Below are 20,164 nucleotides of genomic sequence, written 5' to 3'. Positions count from 1 at the left end.
TTGGACCAATATTGTGTGCTGCTCGGGTAGTTAGAATCCGCAAAAGTAACTGTAATAACAACTAAAGCACGCATCCCAAGCTTTCACAAGCTGGCCATAACTATAACTTGCGTCCCCTCGAAACACGTGTCCTTGTGGCTGCTATGAGGCCCTAGGACATGTCCTGCGCTGTGTGCGAGCTGCTAATTCTGATTCTCGCTCATGATGAAGAGGAATAGCAGTCTCTGTTCGAAATATATTGGCGGCTCTCCTCCTGGGACACTTCCCTTCATCTTTGCTTACCGGTTCACTGAATTTTCTCCCCATCTGCATCTCTTGATGACATCTAAGTGGACACATTACTTCCAAGGACAACTGCATTTAATCATCATTTAATCGCACGTACACAAATCCAATTTGTAACAGGCATATTTGAGTCAGTCGAGGTTCCTTTACACGAACCTTGATTACTTCAAAGTAATATGTTCCGTAATCTGTAACGATAACTGGAAAAGCAATTTGGAACCCTTACATTTATTAGGTCGTAATAAAAGTACGGCTGTATCGCACATGTGTTTCGCTCGACAATATTTACTTTACACAACTCTGCAGCGAAGTGAGCGCGAGTTCCAAAATAATTTGAATTAAACCTTCTCCAATGTGCGAAAAACACTTTTGTTCATTTACATTTGACATTTGGGTATATACATTTGACACCAAACATAATCGCACGCAGCCGTATTCTAATACTGTGGCATATCATAGCTAACCATATTACTAGCACATTAGGAATAGACACATTTTTTACACATTTTCAAATCACCTTAGAACCTACTACGGAACGGTACTTTGTAACATAAGGAATAAGAAACAAAATGCGTTAGTCATAATCACAATCACAAAAAATCAGAAAAGTGATCTTTTTTTCTTTCATTTTGACACTGGATGAATATTTGTGCTTTCTCGGATGAAGGCAAGGACTCAGTATACTGCTGTTGATACCTCTATTAAAACTTCCATATCGTCTTCAGAGCTCGTGTCCATTGACAGCTCGGTGCCACTTGGTGCTTAACCACAACCGTTGCCAACAATCGTCAGCATCATGAATGAAAGTCACTCAAGCGAGTCCATTTCTGAAGGAAGCTAACTAATTTGGGATATTTCCTACTTCGGAGGGCTCCTTGTAATAGTTTCTTGCCTTCATAATCCTTAGCAGAAACATTTGTATGAGGAAGCAAGAGAGGAACATATTTCAGGCGTAGTGATATCTCAGTCTTTGTTGGACGCCAGAATGAATCACTCTTTCCATAATACTCTCGAATGCGGCTGAGTGTTGCACAGAACCACTTATCTACTGCCTTGACATCTGAGTGGAGTACCATCAGTTTCAGACAAGACGTAGCTTTCATACTCATATCGCGCATACGAAATGACAGCGGGAGAATAGTCAATAAACTCGCTGCGTCATAATCACAAGAATATGGCAATAACGTCACCAGCTCTTCTCTAATATAATGACTTGCACAGATTTGCGTAGGTGAATAACCAATCCCATTAGGACAGTTCATAAGAGAGTGAGGGATGAGGCATCTCAGAACATTCATTCTCCTTCTTTCAGCGGAAAGAGCGCAGCACGTGGAACCGAATATGTCGCGCATATTAGGGAACGAGTGGGGAAGAAGGAAGTTCACGATATCAACGGCACCACTTTCACAGGCAAAGTGAAGAGATGTCCTTCCAAGCTTGTCACGGGAACTCATTCTAGAGCGGAGTAATAATAACTTTACAACGTTCAGGTGTCCATATAAGGCACAGACATGCATGGGCGTTTCTCGATACACATTGATCACGTCCACTGATGTATAAAGAGGAATGAGAAGCTTCACCACATTTGTGTGTCCCTCCCTCGCGCTCAAGTGCAATGCAGTGTTCTCTTTTTCATCTGTAATGCACACGGATGAATGGGAGAGGTGAAGTTCCACAGCTTCCACATTACCTTCCTCTGCTTCTATGAGCAACTTCATACTGCCATCGTCATCGACCATTTCCGTGTCGACATCGTCAATGTGGGGATCATCGGTGTTATTCATGTGCGACCATCCCCGATATAAGGTAACGATGTCCTCATTTTTTACTCCACGTCCTACATAATCCTGCTCACTGAGATTTAAATGCGGCAGTAACAGCTTCATGTAATTAATGAGATTTTCTTCTTTTATCTTACGTAGCTTGTCCTTGGCCACATTATGTAGCAGTTTACGGCTACAAGGATCACCAGCGATGTCATCTAAATGGAGGAAGAGAAGTTTCAGACACCAAATTTCTTCTTTGAAATCCTTGTTCACATCCACAAACAGATACAGATAGCTTCTGCTGATCCTCTGTGCATGCCTAGGGTCACTGTGTCGCAAATAAGGCCATAGAGTTTGCATCACTTCCCTTCCATCACATTCCCCCCAGACACACAACGGTGATGAGCCGAACGTTTCAGGTGAGTTCACGAGCGAGTGTGGGACGAGACATCTCACAACGTTGGACTCCGAACTCGACAGATATTTCCAACTTGTCCAAGCAACGTCTAAGCACGTTTCTCCTTTGCAGTTAAGCACGTGCGCATTTGTGTGAGGTAGAAGGAACGTCACAGCTTTAAAGGATTGATAGTCAGAAGCCACATGAAGCGTTGTGTTCAGTCTGATGTGATGTGCGTCATATGTCCAAGTGCGAAGGAGTAACAACTTCATGGCCTCCAAATCATCTCTCTCTGCACATATATCCATCGGAGTTTGTTGATAAGAATCGAGAACATTCACTGAGGAATAAAGAGGAAGAAGTAGCCTCACAATCTCTGCATCTCTACTCAAGTGCAAAGGAGTTTGAAAGCGTCCATTTCTATTGTTAACGGATAAATGTGCGAGGTAAATCTGTGTTGTCTCCAGATTTCCTTCTTCCGCGCTAATGTGCAACATTGTGTTTCCGTGCTTATCAAGAATTCCCATATCGCAGTAAGGAAGGAGCATGTCGCAAACAAGCTCAGACTCTGCGTAAAAAAGAACAGTTCTATTGCTGCTGTCTGTAAAACTATCCAGGTTTCCAATTACCGAAGACTCTGCAGAACATCTCACGCTTCGTTCCTTGTGTGATTCTAATTGGTCCAGGATGTCTCTGTCTAGACCTACTGTACTCTCTCTCGGGGACACATAGCTCAGATACACGTCTAAAACGCCTGGTAGATTGTGTATCACGGCTGTGAATATAACTCGCTCGAGAAAAAGTCTTTTTTGCTCGAAGGTTTCACATGTGCGCAGATTTTCGGTAGAATGTTTCACTGCTTGCTCACTGTATCGAGTGTACAATATGTTGAGTCTCTCTCTCACAGCTGAAGTCCCAGTCCGCAAACAGTCCCTCCACACTCCATCGCGTTTCTCGTCCCATGGACAGCTCAGCTCCGGGTACCCAAACGGTAACAGTTGAAACAAATCATTCTGAATTAGTGCATCGTCCATTGGAAGCCTCTTCAATGTTGCTTCATCAGAATGCAGGGCTGCTACGTGCAATGGCGTCCTTTCGAGCTCATCCATCTTCGACATGTCCTCTCTTTGGATATCATGTTGCTTAAAATATGAAGCGTCGTTGTTTATCACAGCAGAGTGAAGTGGACAGGACGCCGACGCCAGTCCATCGAACAACTGCATTACATCCTCGTAGTCTTCTTTACGATACAATTCTAGGACTTTTTTCCAGTAGCTCGATTCTGTTATCTTTGCCTTCTCCAGGAGATAGTGAGCTACGAAAAATTCGGCGAAAGTCTTGTGAGCGAACTCAGGAATTCCTGCGTCGTTAATTCCATTCACAAAACCTTCTTTCAGACAACTGTCACCAGCGCCCTTGATCAATCTTCCATCAGGATCTAACTTCCTTAATTCCTCTTCATTCAATAAGTCCTTCAATATATACTGAGGAAATATACACTTCATAGCGAGGAGACAATGGTTTGCGTAGAATGAAGACTTCGCGTCATGGTTCTCCCCTCGCACAGCACTTAGGGAGATGTTTTCCTTCATTTTTTCTTTTCTGTGTACAAGGTGCTTGTATTCGGCAAACATCTTGTACACGTGTATAACGTATATACTCCTGTCACCAGAAATGCCAGCAGTATTAAGAAGCGAAGAGCAATCGTCAAACTCTGCAATTTCCCCATTCTTCATCTCAGCCATCATGCGAAGTAGGAGAGGGGTTCCTAGGATTGTTTTGTTTTTCTTCTGCAAAGAGTCATACATTTGTTGGAACATACGCAAAAATTCATCATTCCTGGTGCCTGAAGTTTCTCTTTCGCCCCTATATTTTGCGAGGAAGTCATCCTGGTTGTTATCAGAAAAAGGATCAAGTTCGTATGACACCGTGTGGAAGTTATCTTGTGCTTGGCGTTGAAACACAGTGCGAGTAAAAACGTATATCTTGTACACTTTGGTCTTAGCCACAAACAGTATAAGATCCAGCACGCACTTGCGACATTTCTCGTTGATTTCGTCGAACGCATCTAAGATGAGAGCAACTTCGAAAGTGCTTTCATTGTTCAAGGTTTCCTCGAACAAGACAAACTCCAACCCATCTTTTTGTACTTCGCACAGATCCGCCAGATATCCCAGACTGCCATTCTCTGAGGAAGGTCGACGTAGAGCACCCACCTCTTCTTGTCTTGACTTTTTAACTCTGTGCACAACCGAGATGCCAGCATACTCTTTCCCATACCTGGTGCACCAGAGACTATGACAACCTTCTCGTTTACGTTTAACAACGCGTCCTCCGTGTAACTCTCACTTCCCGTCATTGGAAGGTGACTGAGACGACCATTTGATTTGGTCCACGAGAGTCTCTTACGAGGTTCGTCGAACTTTAGCAGGTGCACTACTTTGTCTCGGAAATGACCATCTTCCAGGAGAGCTTCGTAGTCACATGGCTCTTGGACGAGTACGAATTTCTCGAAATTCTTTAAATCCTTCTTGGCCTTTGCCTCACAACCGCGAGGTAGAAGTGTTGCGACCTGATTGTGTGGACAGCCCAGAAATGCGAATGCCTCACCGTCGTCTTTTAGATTGCATTCTTTCAAGTTAATTTCTAGGGCTCTTCTACACTCTCTTTTCACGTAGTAGTTCTGAACACGTTCTTCTAGTTCATGAAGAGGAGGTCCCAGCTCAATGCTCTCTGACTCGCATAGCTTTAGGAAAACAGCGGTGTCTACGCAGTGTAAGAAGGTGTCGATATTCATTGCCTCTGGAAGCCGTGAAACATATTGACCTTGAAGTTTTACGACAGAATTTTTGAAAACTTCTTTTTTGCAGCTATCCGTGACATGCTCAAAGCTTGCTTCGATGATCATGTGAACTTTGTGTCTCTTCGCAAAGAATGCATCTTGTTGCACTTTTTTCATCAAGTTTTCTTTCTCACTGTCTTCCACGAGCAAGATGACTTTTGATCCAGTGACACAGGATACTTCACTGAGAAGTTCAATGATCTTTCGGACGTCTTCGTTTGGATGGACGGATACTAGCACGAATGCACATTTGTAGTCTAGTAACACATCCCGCAGAGTGGAGTCATATTGGTTCGCTTCAAAAAACAAGTATGGCCTTCCCGTAGATTTCACAGCGTTGTGAACCATTATTTCGAGAAGCCTCAGTTCTGGACCCGTAATTACGTGAAGTGACCCCTCTTTCCAGACACTCTTCTTTAGTGGTTTCTCGAATTGGACTTCGAGTTTGCCAGTTTTTAAAGCTTTGTTGAGTCTCGCGTTTTCTATTTCTATCTTAGTTGCATCTATGGTTGGGATTCCATTCTGAATGTATTCCCGCATGTCCGGGATGACATGTTCCTCGAAAAAATTTCGTAGTTCCGGTACTTGACTTTGAATAACGCTATCACTTTCGTCGCAACCATATTGAGCCAGTATGTGAGGGATCCGTACAATTAGCTCTTCTTCTTCGTTTCCGAAGAATGCTTGTTGGATAAGAAGATTCAGCTCTTCTTTCCTTCGTTTTATGTCAGTCAGAATGGCTCCATATTGCTGTTCTCTCTCCGTATCCCCTCGGAAATAAGGCTTGCAATCATTATTATACACTAGGCAAAGCGCCACGTGACATAACTCGTGAATGAGCGTCCCGCGGGTTTCTGCTTCTTCAGTGCTGGCCCCGACGAAAACTCTTTGTTCTTTGTAGAAAGTGAGACCGCGGTTGTGTGTACCCGAGCATCCCGTAGTCCGCTGAACGCTTTCACTCTCGAAGTCGAATAGTACGTCTAGGTGCAGTGCTGTTGCAGCCACTTTCAGAATATTCCTGTTTAATTCGTCACTGGAGAGGTGCTTGAACATCTTCTCCAATCGCTCATTGAAGTCATCACATATGGTGACGCTCCGTGATTTGCTTTTCAGATAGTCGATGTAAGAGTCCCCGCATTCTGTGGTGTAATACCGCTGCCGTCGAATTTCAGCTCGTCCAAGAGGTGTGAGACGTTCGTAACACGATGATTCTCCTGTGTCCTTGAGTAGACATTCACGCGAGACTAGCAGACCATGAATGCGGAAAGCTTTCTCTTCAATAGCTTTGTAGCGAGCAGAGACATCTTCATCGGGGTCTAACCACACTTTCAGGGCAGGCACAGCATCCAGGCACTTCAGAACACGGGTCTCATCTCTGTCCGCTATGGCTCGATGCATTTCCTTCCTGATCTCCTTCCATTGTTGTGAACTTTCCATCTTCAGATCAAGTTCAGACGATGAAGCCATTCTTCTTGAGAAGAAACGACAAACTCCTGCAATTTTGAGCGGAAGTTAAAAACACGAGCACATTCATCGAAATAATTCATCGAACACAGACTGGCAATGTATGATAGTTACGTAACATGTTACAGCTTACTCCCGTTGTAACAATCCAACAGAACGTAAAAATGCCTTCTTGGTGTGACTTATAATACATTGTTTTGTGTTGTTGAAACATAAATGAGATTGTTGTCGCATTTAACAGCGAGAGGTGAGCGACACTTGATGCAAAAGCTACAGGACCCGGGGGTGAAAATTTATGACTAAAGCTAGGCCTCGAACACTTCTTTGACCATGATTAGTCCTGTGGCTGTGATGATACAGCACGTCAAAAATAAAAGGTATGAAAAGCTACAGATAAAAAGTTGCAGCTAAACTCAGTCGATAATTTTTATTTTAGCAGGAAGTCGCTAAGACTTTGCTAAGTCGCTAAGTAACTTTGGAACTGACACAGCAACAATAATAGGGTTCATATAGTATGTCCTGCACTTGAGACATTACAGTGGAAACTTATTTTGGGTATAGCAGTGAGAGGTGGAACAAAGTGCAATGTCATATAGGAATACAGTTTTCGAAATGAGAATAGTAACCTGAATTTCAACCAGAGGAAATTCAGACCTAACACTGAAATAGATCAATATCAAGCGTAATCAAGTTATGGGAACGTGTGAATGACACTGCTCTCAAAGCAAAGTGATTAATTAGTGGGAGTGATTAAATTAATGGGCTCGAAGGCAAGTATTTCTTCAGTTTGTACGGTGCCAATATAAGTTTTCCTCTTCGCTTTCTGAACAAATGTATGTGTGTTGTACAAATGACGGGCCTTACATGGGATTGTGGACGTTGACGTCATCAAAGAGATCTATTCACGCCAACTAGGCTCACGGGGAGAGCCACACAAACCGTTCTTGTTCCTTTTAGTTCTCATGGACTTGCATACACACAAATTAATATACGCGTGCAAGCTGAGAGGACGACAGAAAGCAGCAGACAGTGAAGAGATCGCGATAATAAATAGAAAATAACGTACCGTACAATAAAGCAAAGAGTCACAACACCTTGAACAACTTGAGCAGCACAACACATGCAGGGTATCTGGAACAAGACAAACAGAAAAACAGTCTTATCAAAGAGGCATATGCATGGTGCATTTTGAGTCGTGCAAGAGAAGTTATTTCTTTGCAGATCAAGAAACTGACATTTAAGGCAGATTCACACGGCTGCGTTTATGGCTGCGTGCAGCGTCTTACGTGTATCTACGTTCTATCCTGAAAGATGTTCCCTTGCAACAATTCGCTGTCAGCTTACGTAACTTGCAAGCGCAACCGTAAGCACAGTAGAGTGAATCACCCTTTAGGATTGGTTGTCCGTACCCTACCTAACGAATCAACAGCCACTAATCAAAATTTTTTCCCTGAATGGAATTCTATCACTTCGAAATTCCAAAATACGATGGCATCCTAAAAATTAGCAGTCTCGCTTTTGTTGCAACAAAGAGTAAAACGATAGCAACATTCGAACTTCCGCGAAAATGCGGGGGTAATTTTAAATTGAACGAAATCGTTTGCAGATGTGGTTGCAATCGAGGAGCGTTGCGGGTTATCGTGCCAGAAAGGGTCAGCGGGGTTTAGCGCGAAGAAAAACGGGCCGTGAGTACCTTAGGTGTCTCATCCACATAACCATCTCGCATCGTATAGTTGGCCGATGTGAAAGCGAAGGAATCCCGAGCCCGCGATTGGTCCCCTAACGATAGTCCTTCCAATCACTAGAGGTGAGTGCGGGTAAGCAAATTTGGACCCGGAAACCCGCAAGAATTTAATCTGGGCGACCCGCACCTGCAGTACTGTCTGTATACCCGCACTGGGACCCACAAGGGGAAGTGAGCGGTATACTATACCGCCAGCTCAAACGCCCGTTTTCTTGTTGACCCTCTGATTCTGCATGATGATGACGACGATGCGGGCATTCCTTCGGGATGCGTTCCTTCTGTTTGTTATTTACATCGGTGTTGAGGATTGAATATCCGACTGAATTACAATTTCCTGGAACTACAAGCAATTATTGTTTGGTAAGTACCGTAGGTATGTAAAGTACAGCTCATTCTTCCTGCGCACGGCGTTCAATTTCCCTCCTCGCCACCATACCTTTGGCAGCACGTATCCGTTTTATGTGATGTCCGCACTGTTCTAGTAACATAACATCATGGAGACTTGATAGCTATCGTACAAACAAGTGAACCTTGTGATGGGAAAAGGCAAGCTTAAAAGGCATTGCATTAGTTTAAGTGCATTCCCACCCCAACATGAATTAAGCCACGCGTTGTCGTGGGCCATTTTCGTTTCTCGTCCACTTTACCGCTGTTTCTATTTTGAAACAATGGAAATTCTGAGCGTTGGCTACGTGTCTCGGGCGGCTTCAATCGTATGCCAGTAAAACTGCAATTCAACAGAGAGCCATATATGTCTGCATTAATAATCCAACTCGCCCGCCAGCACTTGCCTGCTGAAGTCTGGCACATGGATTTATACAGCCAACGACATAGGGCACTGCAGAGTAGTGATGTGTTGTTCGCGGAGGAACAGTTCGGAATGAACGAATCCCGGGCACAAACTGAATGAATTCTTTCACTATCGTCGATCGTACTCGTTCACCAGTTCACTTAGACGTCCCCGTTTTGTCAGGTTTCGCTGCGTTCGCCTTCTCAGTTCCTAGTTTCTCCACTCTCCTCCAGTCGATGGTGCGCGTGTCGCCATCTATGTTCGCCGCCGTAAAGCAGTGTTGAACGCATGCGCAGTAGTTAGCCAGGCGAAGCTCAGCGCGCGTGGCCCGAATATCTGATGTGTTCGTTCAAATCAGTGAACATTAGGGACTCGTTCGAAAGATTCGTTTGCGAATCATTGACGTTAGTGGGTCATGTGATCATGATCATTACTAGTTTTCTATGCGGAGCCTCTACCGTAGCCACTGAGGCGCCAAATTCGAAGTAGGCAGGCACCAGGGGACTGGTTTAAGATTTCTAGGTACTGATCATTACTAAATACGTACATGAAAAATATGTACGCCATCTCACATACTAGCCAGAAAGGGCCTTTTCCGGTACACCTGACAAATAAATTGGATTTATCGAGTGCAGATCACCACCAGCGATACGTAGAGCGAGCCGATCATAAACAAAAAATCTTAAAATACATTTTTGATTCTGAATATTTCCACCCATACGACGTCCGCCACAAAGCTCGGTATCAACGAGACGTAGTGAACCAACACTAAGATTCCAAAGGAGACCAGCAAGAACAACGCAATTGTGCGCAGCGAGTCGCGGAGAACCGAAGAACCCATGAACCAGTGCGCCATTTGAGAGCAAACGATTCCGTTGCTCTTCGATTCAGCTCGAGAGTGAACGGTTCTCCTCGTTCTCCTATTCCTTCGATTCAGTTGAGTTCGTTATCGTTCTTTCCCGGCTTTGCGACTCGCTTCAGTGCTCTCCGATTCACCCCAGATCGTGGGGCTTGGCGAATCACGAACCGGTAAGCTCTCAGTGTGGCCAATCGAGCTCGTGGCCTGTCATATTCAAGCTGCGGAGGAATGCCGACAGATGGCGCCCGCACCAGCGCTCACCCAGAGCCGTATATTAAAAGGAAGTCTGGCCATTGGGAGGAGTCACAAAAAGAGGCTCGACCTGTCAATCACAGTTTCGCTCCTCTGATTGGTTTGCTTTTTACCAAGGAGGTCGCCATGACACCATGCCACCCAAAATGGCGACGAAAACAAACACAGTGAAGCGGGGATTTCGTGACAAAAAATTTTCACAGACTAACCTGATTTTACGCTGCAAATGTACATCCTCATATACGTTTCTCGGAAATCAGTTTCAACTTATGCTCATCCACCGATATCTAACTGAAAATAATACGTTTTGTCGCCGGTGTTAGGCCTAGTGAACACGGCGCTCATAATGAAATCATAACAAAAACGGCAGTGTGCTGTACAATCTTATATTTAATTGCTGGATTTCATAGATATAAACATTCTTGCCTTTTATATTCCAACTATTCATGTAGATATGTTTAAAAATCATACCGGCAACAGAATGTGTCCCAGCAGGTTGTTCTGCCGGCAGCGGTACAACGACGGAAGCAGACGACAATTCCCGACGTGCCTTACGCTCCCTAGGTGGCGTTCATCAAATTTGCACCAAAACTCCACTAGTTTTGCAGATTGCGAGAGATATCCATTTCAATCCCATCCAATCCACTTGCCACCCAAAATGGCGCTGCCCATGTTGGATACAGGGACAAATAGTGAGGATAGGTTTATTGATAGCGCCCCATATTTCAAGACTTCATTGGTCGGAAAGCTGAAAAAGTGGGTGGAGCTTCAGGTATAGGCATGACCCATTAATGGCCAGACTCCCTTTTAATATACGGCTCTGCGCTCACCCAGAGCCATATATTAAAAGGAAGTCTGGCCATTGGGAGGAGTCACAAAAAGAGGCTCGACCTGTCAATCACAGTTTCGTTCCTCTGATTGGTTTGCTTTTTACCAAGGGGGTCGCCATGACACCATACTGCCACCCAAAATGGCGACGAAAACAAACACAGTGAAGCGGGGATTTCGTGACAAAAAATTTTCACAGACTAACCTGATTTTACGCTGCAAATGTACATCCTAATATAAATTTCTCGGAAATCAGTTTCAGCTTATGCTCATCCATCGATATCTGACTGAAAATAATACGTTTTGTCGCCTGTGTTAGGCCTAGTGAACAAGGCGATCACAACGAAATCATAACAAAAACGGGGCGCTGTGCTGTACAATCTTATATTTAACAGCTGGATTTCATGGATATAAACATTCTTGCCTCTTATATTCCAACTATTCATGTAGATTTCTTTAAAAATCATACCGACAACAGAACGTGTCCCAGCAGGTGGTTCTGCCGGCAGCGGTACAACGACGGAAGCAGACGACAATTCCCGACGTGCCTTACGCTCCCTAGGTGGCGTTCATCAAATTTGCACCAAAACTCCACTAGTTTTGCAGATTGCGAGAGATATCCATTTCAATCCCATCCAATCCACTTGCCACCCAAAATGGCGCTGCCCATGTTGGATACAGGGACAAATAGTGAGGATAGGTTTATTGATAGCGCCCAATATTTCAAGACTTCATTGGTCGGAAAGCTGAAAAAGTGGGTGGAGCTTCAGGTATAGGCATGACCCATTAATGGCCAGACTCCCTTTTAATATACGGCTCTGCGCTCACCCAGAGCCATATATTAAAAGGAAGTCTGGCCATTGGGAGGAGTCACAAAAAGAGGCTCGACCTGTCAATCACAGTTTCGTTCCTCTGATTGGTTTGCTTTTTACCAAGGGGGTCGCCATGACACCATACTGCCACCCAAAATGGCGACGAAAACAAACACAGTGAAGCGGGGATTTCGTGACAAAAAATTTTCACAGACTAACCTGATTTTACGCTGCAAATGTACATCCTAATATAAATTTCTCGGAAATCAGTTTCAGCTTATGCTCATCCATCGATATCTGACTGAAAATAATACGTTTTGTCGCCTGTGTTAGGCCTAGTGAACAAGGCGATCACAACGAAATCATAACAAAAACGGGGCGCTGTGCTGTACAATCTTATATTTAACAGCTGGATTTCATGGATATAAACATTCTTGCCTCTTATATTCCAACTATTCATGTAGATTTCTTTAAAAATCATACCGACAACAGAACGTGTCCCAGCAGGTGGTTCTGCCGGCAGCGGTATACAACGACGGAAGCGGACGACAATTCCCGACGTGCCTTACGCTCCCTAGGTGGCGCTTATCAAATTTGCACCAACAATCCACTACTTTTGCAGATTGCGAGAGGTATCCATTTCAATCCCATCCAATCCACTTGCCACCCAAAATGGCGCTGCCCATGTTGGATAGGGGGAAAATAGTGAGCATAGGCTGATTGATAGCGCCCCATATTTCAAGACTTCATTGGTCGGAAAGCTGAAAAGTGGGTGGAGCTTCAGGTATTGGCATGACCCATTAATGGCCAGACTCCCTTTTAATGTACGGCTCTGATCTCACCAACTCCCCATAGAGCCCAGAGTATAGGTAAATTCACGCAACACTGGGCACACGACCAATGAGAATGGAGCGATTGCTCCCTCAATCCTCCAATCAGTCCGTCTGGCTCACAGCCCAACCGGTTCTGGCTGTTGCTGACTTCTGCTTTCCATACTGGCTTCTACGGGCTACTCCTGACCTCTAAGTCTACTAGCTTTTATGCACGCCGTTAAGTTATTCCATGATTCCCAAACAACTGTTAAAAGTGTCTTATTGAACAGTCATTATACTGACACAATCGGCAGGTTGACGCATATACATGCACTCAGCGTACTGTGTCCATTGCGTAGCGCTTCCTAGCACACTGGAACAAAGTTCAAACTTGCAAATCACGCATATTGACACAGCTGATTCCCAGCAACAAACAACTGTCACATACTTGGGCACAAGTTCTTGATCATCAGGTCCTTGCCTGCTACACGTCAAACATAAAATGCTACTGCTTCATGAATCCTATTTTCTTGTCGTCGTTATGCAGATCTGACGGCGCTCGAACATGTTCATCGAGCCAGAATTCACGACAACACTTCAGTTTGAAATCCGAATGGCTGTTCGTAGACCGATGCTTTTGTCGAGAAACAGTACAATACGGTCAAAGACACCATAACACACGGATAAGACGGCGAACGCACTTGCCTCCCAAAGAAAAGACACCGCCGACCCGGCGTCCACCGTTCACATTTCAAATGAAACCGCCGAGGGAGTACGCAGCACGCAGGCGAGGAAGCGCGAAGTGCCGTTTTCAAATTCCGGCAACCAATCCGAACACGCTTGTGGCGTCCGACCAATAGAGAGGCACGGATTGCTCCGTGCGCAGGAACACGCATTTTGATACAGATTTTGCGAGAGCTGTGGGGGGCTGCCCGCACCGGAATAGTTGAGTGTTGATTCACTCGACCGCCGGGAACGGCGGAAACACTACCTCGAGCGGGAAGTAAGCTCGATCGTGGGTGGCTTTCGATTCTTACATTCCTACTAACAGGTCGCAGTGAGTCTCGCTGTTTCCCGTATACTAAGTTCATTATTTTCGAAATAAAGTGCTGCACCGGTCCATCACCAGTTCTTAAATACCTGCGAGGTCCATGACAAAAAGAATGTGAGAGGGTTGCACTGCTTGAACTAGTTCAGGGCCGGGGTGCAGGCGAAAAGAATGGACCTACCATGAAGGGGACCAAAAAGTAAATATGAAAGTGAATTTGCGTGACCAAAGAAAGCTCTGCCGAGAGGCGGAAGCAAGCGGAAAGTGGACTGAAGAAAATGTAAACTACGAGAGAATTACAGTGCGGCAGAATGAATTGTTTATTTTCTTCGTGACAGCGAGAGACGGTCCCATAAACATGCATTCGCTTATCGCAACATATGACCAATATGGCCGGCAGGTGACTGTCAGATTTAGCGCGGTAATGTGTTGTACGAACACCCATCATGGAACACACTCGCCCACAAAACAGAACTCTGACTCAGTTACTGTCTACAACCCTGCACACAAGTAGATGCCGGTTCGCCGTTGATCACATGATGTTATGACGTCACAGAAAGATGAACGAAAGAACGAATATTTTGAACGGTTCAGTGAACCAAACTGGACTGTAGTGCCCATCACTACTGCTGAGCTCGCGTGTGACAGAGAGGGATCACTTAGTTGGCCATGGAGTGAGGGTAATGCGGGTACACCCGCATTACCCGTGGTCGCATTGCGGGTACACCCGCTACCTGCAGCGATCGCGAATTCCTACTCGCAGGCGCGCTCAGCTCTACCAATCACTTTCTTTCAAAGTAGGAATACTTAGCCTAAAAAAATATATATATATATATAAAATAAAGAAAAATAAAAAATAAAATAAAAAAATTATTTGCATCTGATGATTGAAAGTTGTTTCACAGCGGAAAGGCCAGCGCGCGAGAAGTCAATGTGTTGGCTGCCAGTCGAAATGGAAGCGACTCTGAACTCTTCGACGTCACCGCTTCGCTCGGGAGTGTGTCAGAGGGCTCGCAACACGAAGAAGACTTATTTTTTCTTTCTTTTTCTTTTTTCTTTTTGTAACAGTATTCTGGCGTGCAGTACAATGCGTTCATGACAACGTGAAATGCATTATGAATGTGAACAAAAGACAATTGATGTTCTGAGGCTGGAACAACATAGAAGGGGCAAGTACATACAAAGCTCCTGTGACTTTTTCAGTGACTTTTCTGAACTTTTCAGTGACTTCCATCTTTCAGCATTATGAATGTGTTCCTACCCTTTTAAGAAATCTGTTCTACGTTCAAGATGTTTATCTAGCGTGAGATTATCCAGAACAGATTCCGGCGAACGCGTTCGTTTGTCAGTCGGTCGTTTCTGGTAAGTGGGAGGCTCTGACGGGACTTACCTTATTGCGCGTTACAACCGTGTGCAAGAATGTGACCTCCCTGGGAGCCCTCGCTGTGTTGGCACGTGTTGACGGGTGGTTGAACGAGTACTTGCTACGATTAAAAAAAAAGAAAAGAAAACGTCAAGGAAATGCGGGCTATAGTCCCCGTCAACTATGTTTTCTGGCTGAATGCAATACCACACAATGGAGCGTATAATAGTATTCGAGTCTTACAAACCTTTTTCTTCAGTACTTCTTTCAAGCACCAGGTAGATCACGTGTCAGTCTTTGTACCCTGCGCTCATCGTGCCCTGGCTCCGCCGAACACTTCAGTTACGATCGTCGTCGATGTTCCCACGCCGGACCCATGGCTCACCTGCAATGTGCGATGTGACTTACGAGACATCCTCATGATGATCTTCCATGGTTACGGACGGGACATGACGTCACAAGTGTGGTGGAAACTGTGTTGTCAAAGATTCCATACAGGGCTTGCTGCATGCTTTCTAACAACAATTGGCTTTCATAAATTCATGCTGCGTTCTATTGAAGATCGCATCCACAACGTATTCATAAACTGTCCGTAGTCTGACTTTTAAATGACATGTCAGTAATGTCCTTGAGGGTTAATTTCACCTACAGCAGGGCCCTACAGGTTTAACATAACGAAAACTTTTCTGCCGAATAGAGGACCATCAATGGGAGCTATAGGTTTCAAAACTGCACAAATATAAAAATGTGTATTATAATATGTATCAATTAAGCTAGAAGGGAAAATATATATTGCAACGTCTCTGTGCCCTATGTGAGCAACACTTACACACAGTCACCTCACGGTCACTACGGGAGAGATATGGTTCGAGTGGGTACTTGACGTCATGCCTTGAAGGGCTCTTCTTGTCTTATCAGTTGTTTTTGCGCCTGCAGGCCACCCAAGATGACCTTTCCTAGCGAGGACATCATTAAACTTACACTTGATTTAACGAACTATAAGAAAAAAGCCGACAGCAATTGTCCAGAAAGACACCATCAGACACGAGAAGGGATGGCAAGTGAGATTGTTCCCCACTGCGGATGTTACAGATCGATTGAGACGATAAAAGGGCAATGATGGGCGAACTACGTAGATATTTAGGGATATTAGCATCAATGACGAACATTCGAATTAACCGTAACACACCCGCCGAAAAAGGAAAAAAAGGCAGACGGCACAAATAGGTGGGAATTCTGAGCGACCATCGGTAAGAGTGACGCTTTATATTAATCCAAGGAGAAGCAAGGGCACGTTCCGCGGTGATCCCTGGGGGTTTTAAGTAACCACCTCCCGGACACAGCGTACGTTATTTACTGTGACGATACAGATTAATACACTATGAGTAGCAGAGGAGTTACAGGATCAGCGAAGATAAACGCAAGAAAATCCCGCTTCTAAAAATACGCTATGCAGTTGGTAAAGAACAATTTACAAACACAGTGTGAACAGTAAAAAAAATCGAAACCACACAGTGAAACGCTACAACACAGCATAAATAATAGTGAAAGATATACGCATTGGGGATCTCACCTTACTCTGGACTTCCAGTGATGTTCACTTGATGAGTTGGATATCCATCGGCAACTTGGCGGGGTCTGGAGGGACACTTACGGGATCCCGGCTTATGTGGAAGGCTGATAAGGCGTTACCCGGCCCCCATAGCTCCCCCTCTTCGCGGCTCCGTCAGGCATCATAGTTGATACCCATTGGCCGAAGGACATAGCGCGCTCCGCTATTGGTTGGCAAAGTTTCAAAAGCGCATTCTTTCGCGGGCTGCCTGTCTGGCGGGCAGTTACGAGAAGAGAAGGGAGAGAAGTGGCAGCGGCGTCTCGACTATGTCAGTTGACAGCACCATATGACCGCCTTGTTCAAAGAGAAGTCGCAGATTTGTTAGTGTGTCAGAGTAACTCAGCGCGTGTTGTGATGTTTCCCGACACAAGTATCCTAAGTACGAACAGTCTCTCGAGTTCAGAACTGGAATGCAGTGGTGAGCTGACGCCTGAGGAACACCTGTGAGCGCCGTCGCATTTTCAAATGCAGTAACAACGGAGTCAGGATTCGGTGTCCGTGCGACAAGCATTTCCCTCTTCGTTGAAACCTTCGCACTGCGACCAACGAAAGGAGATGCTCAATGTGAAATCGTACGCACTCGTGCGAGCGTCTCTCGCTTCAGGAAGTAGAGTGTGCGTGTGCTTTGCGAGTTCGAACTTGGTCAACGAACGCAACGATTTCACTCTGTACGCACGGTGAATATTTGTGTCAGACTATTGAGTCAGTACGATGTTTCAAATAAATGTGTTGTTTGTCCAAAATTTGCCTAGTAGTTCTGGAATATGGAATAACGAGCGTCGGTCATGGAAACCAGTAAAAGTAAAAGCCGATGGTAGCCAGTACAGAGCCAAACTGAGAGACTCCTGATTGGCCGAATGGTAGGCATCATAGTTAATTTTCATTGGTTGCATGCATAGTGTTGCCTGAATTATCTCAAACTATGGGTTCTATGGAGAGCTGTGGGAGCTTGGCGTTACTTTCACCGCGCTTTGTTTGTCGTGCGAGTAAGTACGCCTCCTGGTGTGGGAATGTGGGTTTAAAGTAAGACTGAAGGAAAGAGCAACACCAGTGCGTACAAGCAACACGTAAATGATGAATTGTGGCTTAAGTAGTAAACTAGTATAGTATAGTAGTATAGTATGCTTTGGTATATGATACCTTTTAAGTAAATGTAGTATAGAATGTGGTGAACTCACATTCATAGTCTATGCTATGATTGAGAAAACAGATATGACGTCATCGCGTGTGGTTGCTTTGAGGGAAGTATCTTAGTAAATCAAGGTGGTGTAATACGGAATAAATGTAATATAGGAGGGGATATTGTTGCCACTTTTCCCCACACTGAGGGCGAGATTCAACACGATCCCCTTTTAAGGCTTTTTCTTTAGACTTCTGCGTTGAAGATATTACGTAATATCTTTGTTGCAATCCCTGTTGTCTTCCCAGACCTTATGCAACTCTGTTCTACCCTTCCTGGACTATAGCAGGCCAACAGCTTTGCAGCTCCTCTGGCGTTATAGGGAAGATTGGAGCGAGTGGATGTGCTCAATTTGGCCGATAAAATCTCGAGACGAAGTTCGCATAAGGCACAAGTCCGAAGTAGACGGTAATGCGAAGGAGATTAGAAATTTTAAAGTTAACGCTAACCACACGAAGGTTATTCGTTTGTAGAATGCTCCAATAGAGATGATGATGAGTAGAGTTTTTATGGCGCAGCGACTACATCCAATAGAGAACGTTTGAAATGGTGACGCCATATTTGCCTTGTCTCTGTATTATTGACGACGGAAATATTCCTGAAATGATGATTAAGTGATGATATTCGAGGTAAATATGTTTGTAGATTGGGTATTATAATGGAACTGCGTTGAAACCTCCCGGGTATTTGCTTCTCCCTACAATATGTCTTCTGTAGTCCATCATTCCAGACAGCTTGGAGAATATGACTGCAGAACAGATGTCTTCCTCCAACTGGACTACGTCACGGTTGAAGACTTTGTCAAAGAATGTTGTCTGTAAATCCAGTAACGCTTTGTTTTCTGATCCGGTATGTTGTCGTACGATAAGAGTTTGTTTACATGCATCCATTTATATCTGTATGCACGCATGTCGTGTCAGTGTAAGATGTGTTTCATTATTTGTTTCGGAAATTCATTCCTCCCTGCTCCAAAGTCTTCGACCATGCAGATATATTAATAAACTAAACAGACATTCTAGCCAGTCCTACTGTCCTCTCTCTAGTTAAAACCGGTAAAACTGTGCAATCCTCCTCTCTAGTTATCGCCGTCTGTTCCCCATAATGGCAGCGGTTGTTTGGAGTGGTCAGGAAAAATGCAAAAAAATAAAAAAATAACGCGTCAGCAAGGATGGTGCTTATCTATTCTCAGAATCTGTTGCAAATGGCCTGTTTCATGGTCTCTCTCGGCTAGATAAGGTCTCTTGTGTCCCGCGGGCACGAAAGCAACTGATAAAGCGATAAGAACGCACGAAATCATCACGTGCAATACCACTCGAGAGTGGTCTCCTCGTTGAATCTTTTATGATGGACAGCAAAGTTCAAGCTGTGCACAATGGCACCAAGCGAAACAAGGACGAGGACAACAACCAGTAAATTAGGGTAAAATGATAATATGGTAATATGGGGCCAATCTTAAGGCTCAAAAAGCAAACTAAATGTGAGAAAGGGTAAATAGGTAACTATAAACTATTTAGGACTTCGCATTCATATTAGAGATGGGATGAATCCAGATGGTTCCCAATTCGAATCCAAGGAAGCTTCTGCGAATCCACGATTCTTACGAAACTCGAATCTTTCCAGTCCTTTCTTTTACAAAAAGTAAAAAAAAAATATACAGCGAAATGTTTGGAATCAGCATAGGATACATTTGTTTGATGAAAAACAAATTAAATGATAGTTGAATTTCAGGTGAAAAATATAGCCCTATTATCAGGGGTATGTTCTGTGGCTGGAATATTTAGCGGAACGGCTGAAAACACACAAACCTCAAGTGCCTTCAGAGGAGATCGACAGTTCAGACGATATGTTGGTTTCATGCATTCATACTGTTTGCAAGCTTTTTCTAGGGATTATTTCAGCCGGTTAATAGCGTGTTTTCTGAACGTCTGAACTGTATTAACAGAACGCATAAAAGAAAAGTAAAGGAGGAGGTCATTTTTGTAACCTTCTTCGAGACTTGTGAAGTGGGCGCTTTGTTACTATTTGCTTTCCACTATGATGACCTACACAGTGCCTGGAGCCCGGTCACTCACATGGAAAATATCTCTCTGTTCGGATCGGATCATTTCTT

General features: G+C 44.4%; 2 protein-coding genes across 3 annotated transcripts; both read right to left on the bottom strand.

The window, feature by feature from the left end:
- Nucleotides 1–355: 355 nt before the first annotated feature.
- LOC135371346 (uncharacterized) lies at nucleotides 356–4,552 on the bottom strand. The gene has a single exon (XM_064605409.1). It carries the CDS (start codon nucleotides 4,266–4,268, stop codon nucleotides 1,080–1,082), a length of 3,189 nt encoding a protein of 1,062 aa, XP_064461479.1. The 5' UTR covers nucleotides 4,269–4,552; the 3' UTR covers nucleotides 356–1,079.
- LOC135371347 (uncharacterized) lies at nucleotides 4,414–16,917 on the bottom strand. 2 transcript variants are annotated; one of them, XM_064605410.1, is made up of 5 exons: nucleotides 16,836–16,917; nucleotides 15,510–15,647; nucleotides 15,290–15,383; nucleotides 7,821–7,885; nucleotides 4,414–6,783 (listed from the first exon to the last, which is right to left on the bottom strand). In XM_064605410.1, the coding sequence occupies exon 5, from the start codon at nucleotides 6,755–6,757 to the stop codon at nucleotides 4,553–4,555; it is 2,205 nt and encodes a 734-aa protein (XP_064461480.1). In that variant the 5' UTR covers nucleotides 6,758–6,783; nucleotides 7,821–7,885; nucleotides 15,290–15,383; nucleotides 15,510–15,647; nucleotides 16,836–16,917; the 3' UTR covers nucleotides 4,414–4,552. The 2 variants fall into 2 exon arrangements, with proteins under 2 accessions (XP_064461480.1, XP_064461481.1); XM_064605411.1 differs by lacking the exon at nucleotides 16,836–16,917 and adding an exon at nucleotides 16,092–16,235.
- Nucleotides 16,918–20,164: the final 3,247 nt, after the last annotated feature.

This window comes from Ornithodoros turicata, unplaced genomic scaffold, assembly GCF_037126465.1.
Source record: "Ornithodoros turicata isolate Travis unplaced genomic scaffold, ASM3712646v1 Chromosome104, whole genome shotgun sequence".
Taxonomy (NCBI): domain Eukaryota; kingdom Metazoa; phylum Arthropoda; class Arachnida; order Ixodida; family Argasidae; genus Ornithodoros; species Ornithodoros turicata.
The sequence above is the reverse complement of the archived record's forward strand: the minus strand, read 5'-3'. Positions and strand labels throughout refer to the sequence as shown.